This window comes from Acomys russatus, chromosome 26 (genome assembly GCF_903995435.1).
Source record: "Acomys russatus chromosome 26, mAcoRus1.1, whole genome shotgun sequence".
Taxonomy (NCBI): domain Eukaryota; kingdom Metazoa; phylum Chordata; class Mammalia; order Rodentia; family Muridae; genus Acomys; species Acomys russatus.
The window spans coordinates 5,558,013-5,572,103 of NC_067162.1; the positions used below are offsets into that span (position 1 = coordinate 5,558,013).

The following is a 14,091-nucleotide window of genomic DNA, read 5'->3' on the forward strand; positions in this document are numbered from 1 at the left end:
ACTAGGACGGAATGGATGCCTTCCTGAAGTTCCCTCTGTCAGTGCAATGCCTCTCAGAGAACGCAAAGCCCTGGTGTCACAGAAGGGGACAGAATCAGTGAAAGTTCCTGTCCACCATCAGCTTCTCTTTTGTGTCACATATGAATGGAGTGCGTTTTTTTATTTTTTTGAATGGAAGTTGCCTGTCTTCAAAATTGTCTGGGGGGCAGGCGGGGCTGGTTCCAAAGGACCCAGGTTCAGTTATATGCAACTCCAGTTCCAGGGGCTCCAGCTGCCTCTTACAGCCTCCCCGGGCATTGCATAAATGTGGTGCAAAGACATGTATGCAGGCAAAACACTAATACAGAGAAAATACGAATGAAATTTATTTTACAAGTTCTGTTGATTAAAACAAGGACCCCATGTTGTTTAGATGGAGCCTTGCCTGTGTGGTGATGGAGCCTTGCCTGTGTGGTGATGGAGCCTTGCCTGTGTGGTGATGGAGCCTTGCCTGTGTGGTGATGGAGCCTTGCCTGTGTGGTGATGGAGCCTTGCCTGTGTGGTGATCATGTTAAGTATAGTTGTATGACCTTTGAAATACTCGCTCTGTGTTTAATGTTTTCACTTTGTTGTTGTTGTTGTTTTGTTGTTTTGGGTTTTTTTTTTTTTTTTTTTTTTTTTTTTTTGGTTTTTTTTTTTTTTTTTTTTTTTTGAGACAGGGTTTCTCAGTGTAGCCTTGGCTGTCCTGGACTCACTTTTGTAGTCCAGGCTGGCCTCGAACTCACAGTGATCCACCTGCCTCTGCCTCCCGAGTGCTGGGATTAAAGGTGTGCCCACCACACCCGGTTGTTTTCACATCTTCTAAGTAGAATGGATGCCCATCTTCAAAGTTGTCTAGGAGGCTGGACAGATGGCTCAGTGGCTAAGAGCACTGGCTATTCTTCCAAAGGACCCAGGTTCAATTCCCAGCACGCCTACATGGTTCCACAGCCTAGAAAAGAAAGTTGTCGCATTATTTTTTATGTACCTGGTCTCCACAATCGTGGCCCCTCCTGGAAGTTACAGCCAGTGTTTGAAGGAAGGCTCTGTGGCTTAGCTCTTCAATGCAGCCCTGAACCCCCTACCTGCTAAGTACTCCTGCAGTGCTGTGGGGTGAGAGTGGGGCTCATCTTCAGTCAGCAGAGTTAAATGTTTGCTTGTCAGCACCCGCTGGCCTGGCCCAGCCACTCATTAAATATCTTTTCCAATCAAAGCACACCTGTTTCAGAGTAGATATAACGCCAGCTACTTATTTTGGGTTTTCTCTTGCATCTTTATTTACATAAAACTTCCAGCAGTGTGACAGCAGCCAGGTAACCGAAGGCAGAAAGGCTATCTTTAAATGGGCTGAAAATGCCTTCAGACAACTTTGGTTCAAAGTAAGTAAAAGCATGCCAGCCTTAAGTACCTTTGTTCAAAGAGCCCCTTCCTGTCAGGCCTTTCTGTGTGAATACTCTTTCTTTAGGCTTTCGCCTCCGTGTGTGTGTGTGTGTGTGTGTGTGTGTTGATTTTGTCATAGATTCCTATTCTGGTGCCCCTCAGCCCCCTCGCATGTTACCAGTTTAAGCTGATGGAAAGCATAGGCTGTGGAGGCAGCGTGTCTGTGTCTGTGTGTGGCCTGGGTAGTGTTTTCCTTCATGCCGCCTCACTTTCTCCCAGTCCGTGAGCATGATGGTAGTGGTTCACTCACCTGGGACAAGTGGCTGGATGTGTGCTTTCAGAACACACACTGCACTCGCCGTCCTGTCTGACCAACAGACAAGATCTACATGTGGCTTCTGAAGCCTGGCCTGTGCCAGCTGTCACCACCAGAAGACCTAGGTGTGAGCGCTACTCTTTCCTCAAAAGGCCTTGATGACTAGAAAGATTGCTTCCTCTCTCTGTTGATTTTTCTTTCCCAAGCCTGTTCATTTTTGATACAGGATTTTTTTTTTTTTTTTTTAATTCTACTTTTGAACTATGAAGGACGGGCACATCTATTGGAAGTTCTACATAAGCTTCTGTGGGAGCATGGTAGCCTTGGGTCATTCCAGCTGCACAGACAGATGTCAGCAGGAGAGCAACACCTGGGCCAGTGAGGAAACAAGTGGCCCTCAAGGACATCAGAACTCTGAGCCCATTGTGTATGGTCTGCCCAGCTGACATCTCCTGTCCCCTTATCTGTGAGGTGCCACCAACAGAGATACTTACGGACATACCTCAGGCCTCAGGTTGGAAGGTACTGTTCCATTCTGAGTGCTCATTAGACTTATACAAGATACCCTCTTTCCTGCTGGAGACAGAGGGGTCTGCCAGCCTGCCCAGAGCCACTGATGGCCACGCAGTGTCCAGCAGTTTGAAGATGATGAATCTTTGTGGCTCCCATAAGCCCAGAGTCCTGGGACACTGAGCAAAGCTCTGGAGAGTTTTGTCTCACTGTGCCTCTTTGTCCTGCCCTACTGTGTGGGAAGGACAGAAATGTTTCCCTCTGGGTCTGTAAAGTCCTAACAAGCACAGATGCTGTGGTGGCTCACACCAGTGACAACATGACGGAGTTTGCAGTTATAGGTGGAATGCCAGGCAGAACAAGGAAGCCAGTGAAACGCAGACCCAAGGCAAGGATACGCCAAACCGCCTATTAGAATGTTTGGTGCATTGGAGCAGAAAACCTATCACTTAGATAAGGAGACCATTAGTGTTTATATGCTCTGTGTCATCGCGTCCCCTTTCCTAAGGATCTCTGCAAAAAAGTTTGGCTGTCATTTGGAGCTTCCCAGAGAGATGGCCAGAATGGAATTCTGAGATACATGCATATTAAACATCACCTAGACAAGAAACTCACCGTAACCTGCCTCCGATGGACAGCCAACCGAGCCACGCCCACCCACCCACCCACAGTGGGTAGCTTCTCCTTCCTAGCCTCTAGAAGGGAGATACATTAGAAGAAACAAATCCTCCTCACCTTTGGGATGCACTTTCCCCAGTCCTCTGTGTGCGCTGCATTTTCTGTCTGCTCTGTGCAGTGACTTGTTGTTGGGTGGAACTTGCTGTTTGCCCAGCTTTGGCACTGTGCACCAGCCACCTGCTAAGTGGGGAGGGATGCTGGCTTTCCGAGGGCAGGCACTTCATCCATGTGTCACTTCATCCAGAACAGACAGGGTCTGGAGCACATCAGATAAATGTGAGCGGTTGTATGTTATCTCACTTTCTCCTTATCTCTAGGAGAGAGTGTGCGGGGTATTAGCTTCGTTTCACTGATGTGGAACAGCTTGAATAGCTTGCCCAACCAAGACCAACCAGGCAGCAGTTGTAGAAATAGGATTCTAAGCAAGGGTGAGGCCAGCCTCAGGCTTCTTAATGTCTCGCAGTGCATCTGGTGTAGGCCACTGACATAATGAATGACAAATGGGGCCCGGAGAGAAAAAGTGTTTGTTGCGTGAACATGAGGACTGAGTCCAATTCCCAGAATATTTAAAAGGTTGGATGTGGTGGCACATGCTTGTTATACCAGCCCTCGGGGGTGGAGAAAGGCAGATGCCTGGAGATCGTGGATTACAGACTAGCCTAATAGGTACACCCAGGCCCCAATGAAAGACACTGGTGTCAAAAGACAGGTAGACAGTTCCTGAGGAGCAACACCCAAGCGTGACCTCTAGCGTCTCCACAGACCTGTACAACATACTTTCCCATATATGCATACACCTGCATGTACGCGAATAGTAAGACTTAAACCCCTGCATGAAACACTTTCTGTTGTTACTGAAAATTAGCTTGCAGTAGGATGAGCCTAAGCCTGTCCTAACCGATCCCAGAATTGCGGTCCAGGCCTTGCTGTGGCATTGTTCCTACTCTTAGCCAGCCACATAAATCAATGCTCATGAGCTTCACTTTCTGTGACTCTTCTGTCTCTAGGTATGGGCACGGTGTGTGTGTGTGTGTGTGTGTGTGTGTGTGTGTGTGTGTGTGTGACGACCTCATAGAGTTCTTGATGGCGGGGATCTAGCTGATGAGTTTGAAGGGCAAGCAGGAGCTTTCCTGGGAGACTTAAAAGAGAGAAAGAGAGAGATTGAAGTAGCAGCACATTTGGATGCTGAACTTGTGGACGTTTCTGAGAACAAAGTAAGCAAAAGGAAAGTAAGCAAACTATGGTAAGAGAGAAGCAACTGGATTCTAGATTTGCCAGCAACTCTCTCCAAAACTCAGTGGCCCTCAGAGGAAGAGCACTTACATGGAGAAGAAGTCATATGGGTACAGGAGAGTGACCTCTAGAGTGACTCAGTAGAGTCCGTGCCATCTCTTGGCTAAGTGGAAAAAGCCAGAGTATCCAGGCCCATGGAGTATTTAAGCCTGTGTCAGACACGTCACCACCGTCTCAGGTAGCATACTCTCTGTCAGTCCACCTTGTCTCTCCCTTACCAGAGCAGATCTACTGCTCCCCCTGAGCAGGGTGGGCATGCCATTAGCTTCAAGGTCTAGTAGAGTGACTCGGATTCATTCTAAAACTGATATAGGAAATATTAGGATAGCATATTTTCTAAAATAATCATATCTGTGCTGTGTCCCTGTCCAATACCTAAACTCAGTAGACGAGTTAGATAGAGTAAACAGTGGTGCCTAAGTTAGATAGAGTAAACAGTGGTGCCTAAGTCAGTACAGGAGTGTGTGATGTAGTAATGGGAAACCATGTTCTTCTTCGAGGGACAAGTAGGAGGAAGGCCCCTTTAAGGTGGAGGATGATGTAAGCTACGTCTTGATGAGCCCACGGGCCTTGCTGCATGTAGAGAAAGATCAGCATCTCGGGTTGAGCTTGACACTGTAGGCTTGAGCCAGTGACAGCAAATGGCCCATGAAGTCCACAGAGATCCGTGGTGAGAAATAGTCACAGCAGGTCCAGTTCTGCCTTAGCTACAGGTGTGGCCTCAGACAACCCACTTAACTGCATGAGCTGACGAAACCCCAGTCTCCCCATCCGTGGGAAAGTGGCCACCTACTTCCGAGGGCCCTTGTGTGAACTGACCGAGACTGTGCACGGCAAGTCCTTGGCATGCCACGGCACTCTCCAGGAGACGGCAGCTGTAATTATCTTTCACTAATGTTGAGTGGGTGCAGGATTTGATGAATGGCCCCTGGAAACTCACCGCAGCTCGTGTTCGAGGTGTTGGCTTTAATTAATGTGTTTTGAGAAGATTAATCCAGCTGTAGTTTCTAGGATTGATGAGAGGAAGGGCCTGAAGACAAGGAGGCCTGACTGATCCGAACTGGGCTTCACGAGGAGCTGAGTTGAGTTGATGGGGATGAAAATCAGGGCAAAGAGACAAGAACCTATAGAACTCTATGAGGTTTGCACAGTTGTCCTCAAGCTTTGAATTGTGGAGACTGGGTAAGCCAGTGACGGGAGGAAGCGCATGCGATGGTAAGATGTGGTCAGGAAAGAGTTGTCGGAACCAGTGGGAAGGCAAGAGGCTGACCTGTTTGCCTCCTCACAGCCATAGCAGGTAGAACAAAGCTGACAGCTAAACCATTTGGGAGGGAGGGAGAGAGGGAGGGAAGGAGGAAGGAAGGGGAGGAAGGAAGGAAGGAAGGAAGGTAGGAAAAAAGAATAAAATGGCGAAACTTCCATGCAGCTACAAGTACTGTAGGTAACTGAATAGTGTTGCATAGCAGCTCTTTTTGTTCTGAGCCATAGGACAGCCTTTCATGGCGGTTAAAGAAAAGTCCGTATATAATCTTGGGGGAAATGCCCATTTCTCAAGGATAAGTCAAGAAATGTTCATATAACACAAAGCAGCAACTGCTGCAACTTGAGCACAATACAAAGAGAATTTTCTAATTGAAAGAACATAAAATAAACATGTTTAAGTTAGAGGGAGAGCTTCTCGTTGTCCACATGGTTTTATCCTTTCCTTCCTCGATACAGGATGGAAGAAAGGCCTTCCTTGCTGTGAGGAAGAGAAAGTGCGTACTGGAAGTTCCTGCGTGGCAGATGCCAGTTGAAAGCTCTGCTTATGGAATATGCTGCAGTGTCAAACTCTGTTGGATAATTTTAGACGAGTGTGTCATGTGTGACATGGAAATATGGCACACTGTACATTAGTGATTTCCCAAGTGTGCAGATCAGGTAGTAATGTGCAGAGAAAGTGCTCTTTATCTACCCGCGCCGTGTGCGTGGAGAGCAGTGGGAAAATGCTTTCTGTGGAAATCACGTTAGTCAGAAAAGGAATCCATTTACAACATGCGCCTTCTAACATCTTTCAGACAATGCATTGTATTAAAGAGGCATTTTTTGATTAATGTTTTATAAACATTTTTCAGCATGACAGCTTAAAGTCCCTGTAAAATTGTAAATGCGTGCATAGTGTTCAGTTCCATAAAGGCAAATGCCATCTCATAAAGTCTGGTTGAATCCTGTCATCCATGGTGACACAGAATCAGTACCTGGGAGCATTAAAATTAATTTGCTTCATTTATATTACTGCGGTGATAGCAAGATGAAAAGAATCTGTATTTAAATTTTACTTTAAAAGGAAAACTCAAGTAAGTTTGTTTGGGTTTTTAAGTTATTGCTAATTTTTTTCTAATTAACAAATGTAGTAAAAATGAGGTGATAATCTGTATAGTAGCTTTATTATGGAATTTGAAAAAAAAAATACAAAGCCACTTATTCCATGTGTGGTTTTGTGAGCATCTATGACACCCTCAAAGGTGAGTAACAGACACCTGCTGCCCTGGTGCTTGGTGACGCAAACATCGAGATGCAGGCTGGGACAAGTATGAGCGCAGGACTCGAGGGCTGGCGAGGGTCATGCCGAGAAGGGCTTGATGGGCCAGGCTAGAGACCCCACCCAGGCTGCGGGAGACCAGAAGGCTAAAGGGTGAAGTGGTACCAAGAACTGACCAGGACCTAGACAAAGGATGCTGAGCAAAGGCCTGGGGGGCGTGGGGGGCGAGGCCGATTTCGGTGCCAACAGGGATAGGATTGTGTCCTGTGTCACCCAGGGAGGCTACAGGGTGGGAAAGGGGAGGTCTAGGGGAGGAAGGGCAGGAGAGAGGGCTCCTGTGTGTCCTCACTAAGAATGCTCAGCCTGCTGTCAGTAGGAAATGGCTGACATGCCGACACGGTGCCTGGATGGATCGGCCCTTGAAATAGGAAAGGTTTATTTGGGCCCGTGGTTCCCAGGGTTTTTAGTCCGGGCACTCAGCTCTGTCTCCTTGGGCCTCTGGCAGAATGTCAGCTTTGAGTGTATGGAGGAGGCACAGAACAGCTCCTCCACCTCATGCTGGCCAGGAAACAAAAGGAGAGAGGAGAAGCTGGGGCCCAGCGGCCCTTCAAGGACACAGCCCAGGTGGCCTACATTCCTCCCGTGAGGCTTCACTGCCTAAAGGTTCCGCAGGTCCCAAGAGGCCAAACTTCAGTAGCTCAGCCTTCCAGGATACAAGCCTTAACACCGGGCTGTTACCTCTGTGAGAGAAGAGGCCAAGGACATGTCTCTATCTACAAGCTGCAGGAATATAAAAGATGATTTCCTGCTCCGACATGACAGATCCATTGCCAAGTGGCAGAAATCAGGTATGGTGGCTTCTGGAGGACCCTGTAGCTTATCCATGGCTTCTAGCTATTGTCCATACCTCCGTGGACACCTGGCAGAGGCACCGCAGGCCAGAGGCAGTAAACTTTCGGTTGCCAGAGAATAGTGTCACAGCACAGGACCTGGGGACTGGGGAATGTGCTGTCTCTCTGCCTCTCCCACCTTTCTCTTTCCATCCAGACCTTGGAGGATGTGCAAGCCCACTGCATTCACGCTTAGCTGGGACTTGGGAAGGCTGAAACAAAGCAACATTGAAATAAACAGGTTTCGAGGAACTCTAAAAATAGAAAAAGAAAGTAGATGTTTCAAAGACAGAAAAGTTAGATAGACTTTAAGATCCAATTAAACAGGGTGACTTTCATTGTCAGAGTGCCATGCCTGTCACTGAGGTGGCTGTGACACCCAGAGGACACACTGAGGTACTTGGGCCTCATCGCTGGACACCAGGCTTCTTACCTCTGATATGTAATTTCCAGCCTTGGTCTTTTCGGGGGGCGGGGGGTGGTAGTGGTTTTTCGAGACAGTTTCTATGTATAGCTTTGACTGTCCCGGACTCACTTTGTGGACCAGGCTGGCCTTGAACTCACAGCAATCCACCTGCCTCTGCCTCCCGAGTGCTGGGATTAAAGGCATGCACCACCACACCCGGCTTCTAGCCCCGTTTTTAATGTTAGCCACTCGGGAGGTCAAAGATGGGAAATGTGATTAATAACTACGCAGAAAGTGCTGTAGGCACATAAACTGGTGGGGAGAAGGTCCTATTTAATGTGACAAATGTCTGCACAGCTGCAAGTCATCTTGGATTCTTTCTCATTCAAGCAAGGCAAATGACTGTCATGCAAGGCACAGTAAGAAGCAGGCCACCAGGGTCTGTCAGGAAAATAGATCTGCGCTTCCAGTAAACGGGAGGAACAAGAGCCCTGAGGAAACACGGGGGTTGTAGTGGAGGGCGTGGCCGAAGCCAAGACCACGGGACTTTAGGGTACTTAGAACCTAGATGCTTGGAGAGGAGGTGGGTAACGGGGCCCAGGCTTCTACTGAGATCTGAGGAGCACAGCAAGGAGCACAGCGAGCTCCCAGTAGGAGCCAGCAGCTGACTGCCAGTGCCCCACGAAGATGGAAGATGTCAGTGCTGGCTGAAGCGGAGCAGTGGGACAGCAAGCTTCCCTGGCCTTCCATCTTCACAAGACCATCGAGGGCACAGCCAGCCAAGAGGACTTCAGTTCACTGCGTCCCTGTGAACAGAAGGGTGTTTGAAGATGAGAGGGCTGCTCTGAGGGGGCTTGCAGGACAGAAGAAGCTTCGGACCTTCAGTTCAAAGCACAGCAAGGCCACCAGCACACTAGAAGCTTCTAGAAGGTCACACCTCCGCCCTGCTGGTGCGGCTTTTCATCCATGTGAAACCCCAGCACCGTGGTGGTGTTGGGGGTCAAGGGAGTTCAAGGTCTGCTGTCCTGGAGAAGCTACTGTCCAGGGGACTGCGCTGCAGAAGCCAGACTATACAGAGAGTAAGTGCACACAGCCTCCTGAATGACACCACCAAGGGCAGTGAGTGCCCTTGGAATGAAGCCACTGTGTGCCTTTCTTTCCACTCTGTCCACCGAAAGGTGGCGTGGATGATTTAGCTGAACAATGGCAGTTCTTAAATTTTAGTCAGAAAGCCTGATCGGGCTCGCTCGTACTCCCCCTCAGTGTTCCTCCTGTCTGGGTCTCATCCCGCTGGTGCATCCTTGGAAATCCCTCGGGGGCAGCAGAGCTCAGGAAACTTCCTTATCCTCCTGGTTCTGAGCGGCATCGTGTGGACCACAGATGGAGAACTTGTCTAGACAGGGGAGTCATGCCTGCATCATAGTGTTTCCTCCCTAAATTTTCCAAAGCTATACATACTTGCCAAAACAGATTTTTTAAGGCTATTATAAAAGGCTATTTTTAATAGGCTATACGAAGGCTATTATATTTTGTTTTCCTTTGTTCTTTGGCTTGTTGTTATATTTTCTGGGTCTTAGAGTGAACATGGGAATAGGAGACAGAAAATGTCCGCCCATGCGCTGTGGCAGTCCTGAGAGAGGCTCCCGTGTGGGCGGGCTGAGGGTTGTCATTTTACGTCAGTGCTTTGTGCAGCTGTGAAGAGGAGAGCAGCCATGAAATACACTTTTGCATCAAGTCTTGGAATTGATTAGAAGGCTAAGAGTAATTGAAGAAGCCAAGCTTTCCCTGATGTGTTGTGAATAAAAAAAGTTATTTGTGTGCCACTATTGAATGTTTAGGAGCTTGGGCCCTTTTCAGAGACCATTTCAGAAAAACGAGAAGAAGGCTGAATGCTTAAAGTGCTTGGTTGTGAAAGCTGACGTGTGTGCACAGCAGCAGCCACAGTAAAACCATGAGTAGTAACACGTAAGCCTCTGGTGTCTGGATTTTGCTAGCTAAAGAAACCAAGAGTGTACACTGTGCTACTTGCCTAGAAATGGGCACACCCTACTCTTCCAGAATAGAACGGTGGACTCATCCTGCAGTATTTGTTTATTTTGGTCCCTTTGAGGCCTTCATTTGACACAAGTGTTGCTCTTTACCTGTTACACACGAAATTGTTTCATGACTGGAAAGCACATTGGGCTCCTTGGCCGTGAGAGTAACATTCGGGGTTCGTGGTTGGAGCACATGCTTAGAAGTTGTAAGGTCCTGGATTCCGTCTCAGGACATCCTCCCACCCTGCGTCTCTTCCCATCACTGCCGTCTTCCTGTATCCTTGGGGGCCCTAACGACCAGCATACTTAGCCCACTGAGCAAGAGAGATCTACCATTAACTCTTCTTAGTCCTGCCCAGCCCTCTTAGAGCAACTGCGTTTCAGCCTTCTTCCTCCTGATGAAGGAGCTGCCATTTTGAGAGGTCCCGGCATCACAGCACACAGGCCACCTTCCCTTTCATCTGTTCCAGCTAGAACTCAGAGCTTTAGGTCAGAAGAGGAAGATAGAGCTGTGGGCATTATCTGAGAGCTTCCCAGTGCAGGTCTGCGAATACACACTGGAAAATAGACTTAACAGCCCACTTGATGCCTGAATTTGCCTCTACATTTTCTGTCTTCTTTGTTGAACAGGAGTTCCGATGCTGAAGATAGTGTTTGCAGGCCACGAGCATCTCTCGTTGATATCGGTACCCTTGCTCATCTACCACCCAGCCCAGATCCTTCTGGGGAGTGTGCTAGTGCCAACGATAAAGTCTTGGATGGTGTCGAGGCAGAAGGTAAGACTCTAGAAAGACCTGACTTGGATCCAGATCAGACTGAAATGCTCTTTCTGGATTCAATGATTCATATACTGACTTTTTTCCCAGTATATCATTGTATGTGTTTTATTAATGAAATATATATACTAACAGGGGCTGAGTCAAGCATGAGGACCTAGTCAAAACAACAGCATCTACAGAAAAGGCTGAGCATGCCAGTGCTCTCTACAATAGCCCTGGGGACCCAGCCACTCAGACAAAGGAGAGACCTTGTCACAAATAATAAAGTAGCAAGTAGCCAGGCAGTGATGGTGCAGCCTTTAATCCCACCACTGAGGAGGCAGAGGCAGGTAAATCTCTGAGTTCAAGGCCAGCCTGGTCTACAAAGCAAGTTCCAGGACAGCCAAGGCTACACAGAGGAACTCTTGTCTTTAAAAACCAATAAATAAAAAATAAAGTAGTGAGCAATTGAAGAAAACACCTGCACACAAGGACACATATGTGTGCACACACATACCCACACATGTAAATAAATGTGTAATTGCAGTATACATTGGTCTATTCAGTTTGCCCAGGAAGAATGGGTTGGATGTCTTTTTATAAAAGAGAGTTATACTTGTACTGAAGTTTTCAAATACACTTCAACATTCTCATATTAAAGAGACTTAGATGTTTAAAATATGATTTACTGCTTCTTGTGCATTCCTTCTGTGGACCCCAGTCTTTTATCTATGCTTCTCTGAATATTGCTGAACGTGGGCCCAGCCAGAACGGCGTTCTCACGTTTAGTTCTCAATATGGTAAAACTGTGTTTAGGAATTAAAATGTAAAAATTGACTAGCAGAAGCTCCCTCACAGTATTAATTCCACCATATGTAGCACAGAATATTATTAGATAGTAGGCAGGTCCTTTAGATTTAGTTTCCTAAAGTATTAGCCAAAGTACTTGAATCAATGGGTCAAACAAATTTAGACGATGCACAGAAAATGGCATCACAATGGGACGTTCTCCTTCTAGTGGCTTGGCCCTGCTAAGAGTGACTTTTGTGTGGCCACAGGGCAGTGACTGCTAATAGCAGGTATTTGAAAAGAGGAGGCGTCCAGTGGCGGAGCAACCTGGGCCGTGTCCCTAGTGTCCTGAATGGCAGGATGCGCTGCCCTGGGCTGTGTGTGCAAGGCAGGGCCCGTTCTCTGCCTTGGCCAGCAGTGGGTGTTGAGGCACCCTGCCTGACCTCACAGCTTAGCTGCAGCCTTGCTTCACCACAGCTTGCTATGTCCATTTTACAGGTCAGGACACAGGATGGGGGAGTCCTCTCGGGAGTTTGGTGCTAGATTTAGGACCAGGACCCCCTGTCTGTGTGGCCGTATGTCTCTATAACACAGACAGAAAATAGAGTATGGCTCTTGGATAACTCACAGCAAGCCCCTGAGGTCCTACCTGAGAAGTTTAGCCCATCTCATGTCAATCACTAATTCAGTGACCTAACGGCCCCCGTGTCCAGCACCGGCTCAGCCACAGGGCCTTGCACTCAGCCGGCGGAAGACCGGGTCGCTATCTTCTTCACTTCTCTCCTTTTCATAGTGTGTCTTTCCTTGACTAGTGTGTATGTATGTTGCCTCTTCAGAATGTATCGTATGAATAGAAACAGCAACAACACAGCAAAACCCGATTACCTGGGCCGTATTGAACAGAGCTGTAATCCTAGCCACTGCTCAGGGGACTAAGGCAGAGGATAGCAAGTTGGAGACCATTCTGAGCCTCAAAATAAGTCTAAGGCCAGCCTGGGCAACTGAGTGAGACCTGTGTCATAATGGACTTTGAGACGGTCTGGGGTGTGGCTTAGTGCGTGTTTATGTAACATCCCTGAGGCCCTAGATTCTATACCCAGTCCTACAAAAGAAAACACAGGAAGTTCTTTGAAAATCCAAGTACTATTTCCAACAGTATTCACTCGCAGAAAACAACAAATTAATTGGAATGGGCTTTTCATCTAAATGTCTCCAATTTTTGACACTTAATTGGACTACGCTGTTTATTTTCCAGTTAGCACTGGCTCACTTAGAATAACCCAAAGGCCTGGAATATTTACCTAGTACACTAAATACTAAGACTGGACCTTTGGGGGTATCATCACTACCTTTGTTTTTGCAAACAATACTAATGAACCCCCAAAATATTCACGTAGTGCGGAGCAGAAGTAGACAGATAGCAAGGCCAGGCACAGGGGGATGGCAGCCAGCTGGCCAGGGAGCTCACAGCGAAGTCTGTTTCTGGGGGTAGGACTGGTTATATCATACGGCTGAGTGCGTGCCAGTCCTCTTTCTGTCACTGTCATACGTGCCCAAGACTTCTTGTTTTGGAGCCATAATCAGTGGCTCTGCTGTTTGGGGGCCTGTGAGAGGCAGCAGGTCATGGTGGGAGTGTTTACCAGGAAACCCTCCCTTTAACTGCTGGGTCAGGCTGTAGAGGACCAAGGTCCTAGCTGAGGTCCTATAGTCCCCTTTGAGGGCACACCCCCCAGTGACCTGAATATCTCCCACTAGGCCCCACCTCTTAAAGGCTATCTACCATCTTCCAATAGTACTATTCTGGGAACCTACAGGGGACATTCCAGATGAAACTAGTATCTCTCAGCAGCCTCTCTTCCTTCAGCAGCATATGTTGTGTGATATGAGTTGATATTTTACCTTGTTTTGGACACTGTCCAACTCTGAACCATTTTTCATTTCTTGCAGGGAGTGAAGTTGACAAGACCAACAGTGTGACTCAGGAAGCGCCTTCCTGACGCTGTGTATATATGTACAGGCTTGTACATACAGGGGACTCTGAGGACTTGTCCTTGTGAATGTTGCTTTGATGCCTATTTTATTTTTTTACAGAAAAAAAAAAATGATATACCTGTTTAAAGTGCCTTAAAATGTTCTTGACAAGAGCGTTATTTCCAAATCGTACTCCGTTGGCTACTTCCAGGGTGGTGCAGTATTTTGAACTTTTTTTTTCCCCCCATCCAGAAAAAAAAGTTTCAGTAAGGTGCAAAAAGCTAACACGTTTTCTTTGTGCTGCCTTGTGTGCACAACAACTCTAACAGTTACCGTAACATGTGAAATGAGGTCACGCCATCCACTAACCATCCTGCTAGTGACAGTGAAGGATTCCAAAGTCTCGTTCACACACTTTGATTCGTGTGTGACATGCCTGTTCCTTGTCAGCTCAGCAGGGGTCATAGATTGACGAGATGCTAAGAAGCACAAGGGACCGCATTTCTTGACATCATCTTCTCTAGG

General features: G+C 47.5%; 1 protein-coding gene across 2 annotated transcripts in view; it reads left to right on the forward strand.

Annotated features, from left to right (window-relative positions):
* Positions 1-13,807, forward strand: part of Slc10a7 (solute carrier family 10 member 7) — a 230,874-nt gene extending 217,067 nt beyond the window's left edge. For both annotated transcript variants that reach the window (XM_051169287.1, XM_051169286.1), the window contains 2 exons: positions 10,679-10,824; positions 13,543-13,807. In XM_051169287.1, coding sequence (XP_051025244.1) covers positions 10,679-10,824; positions 13,543-13,572 — 176 coding nt within the window. In that variant the 3' untranslated portion in view covers positions 13,573-13,807. The remainder of the gene's footprint in view (positions 1-10,678; positions 10,825-13,542) is intronic.
* Positions 13,808-14,091: the final 284 nt, after the last annotated feature.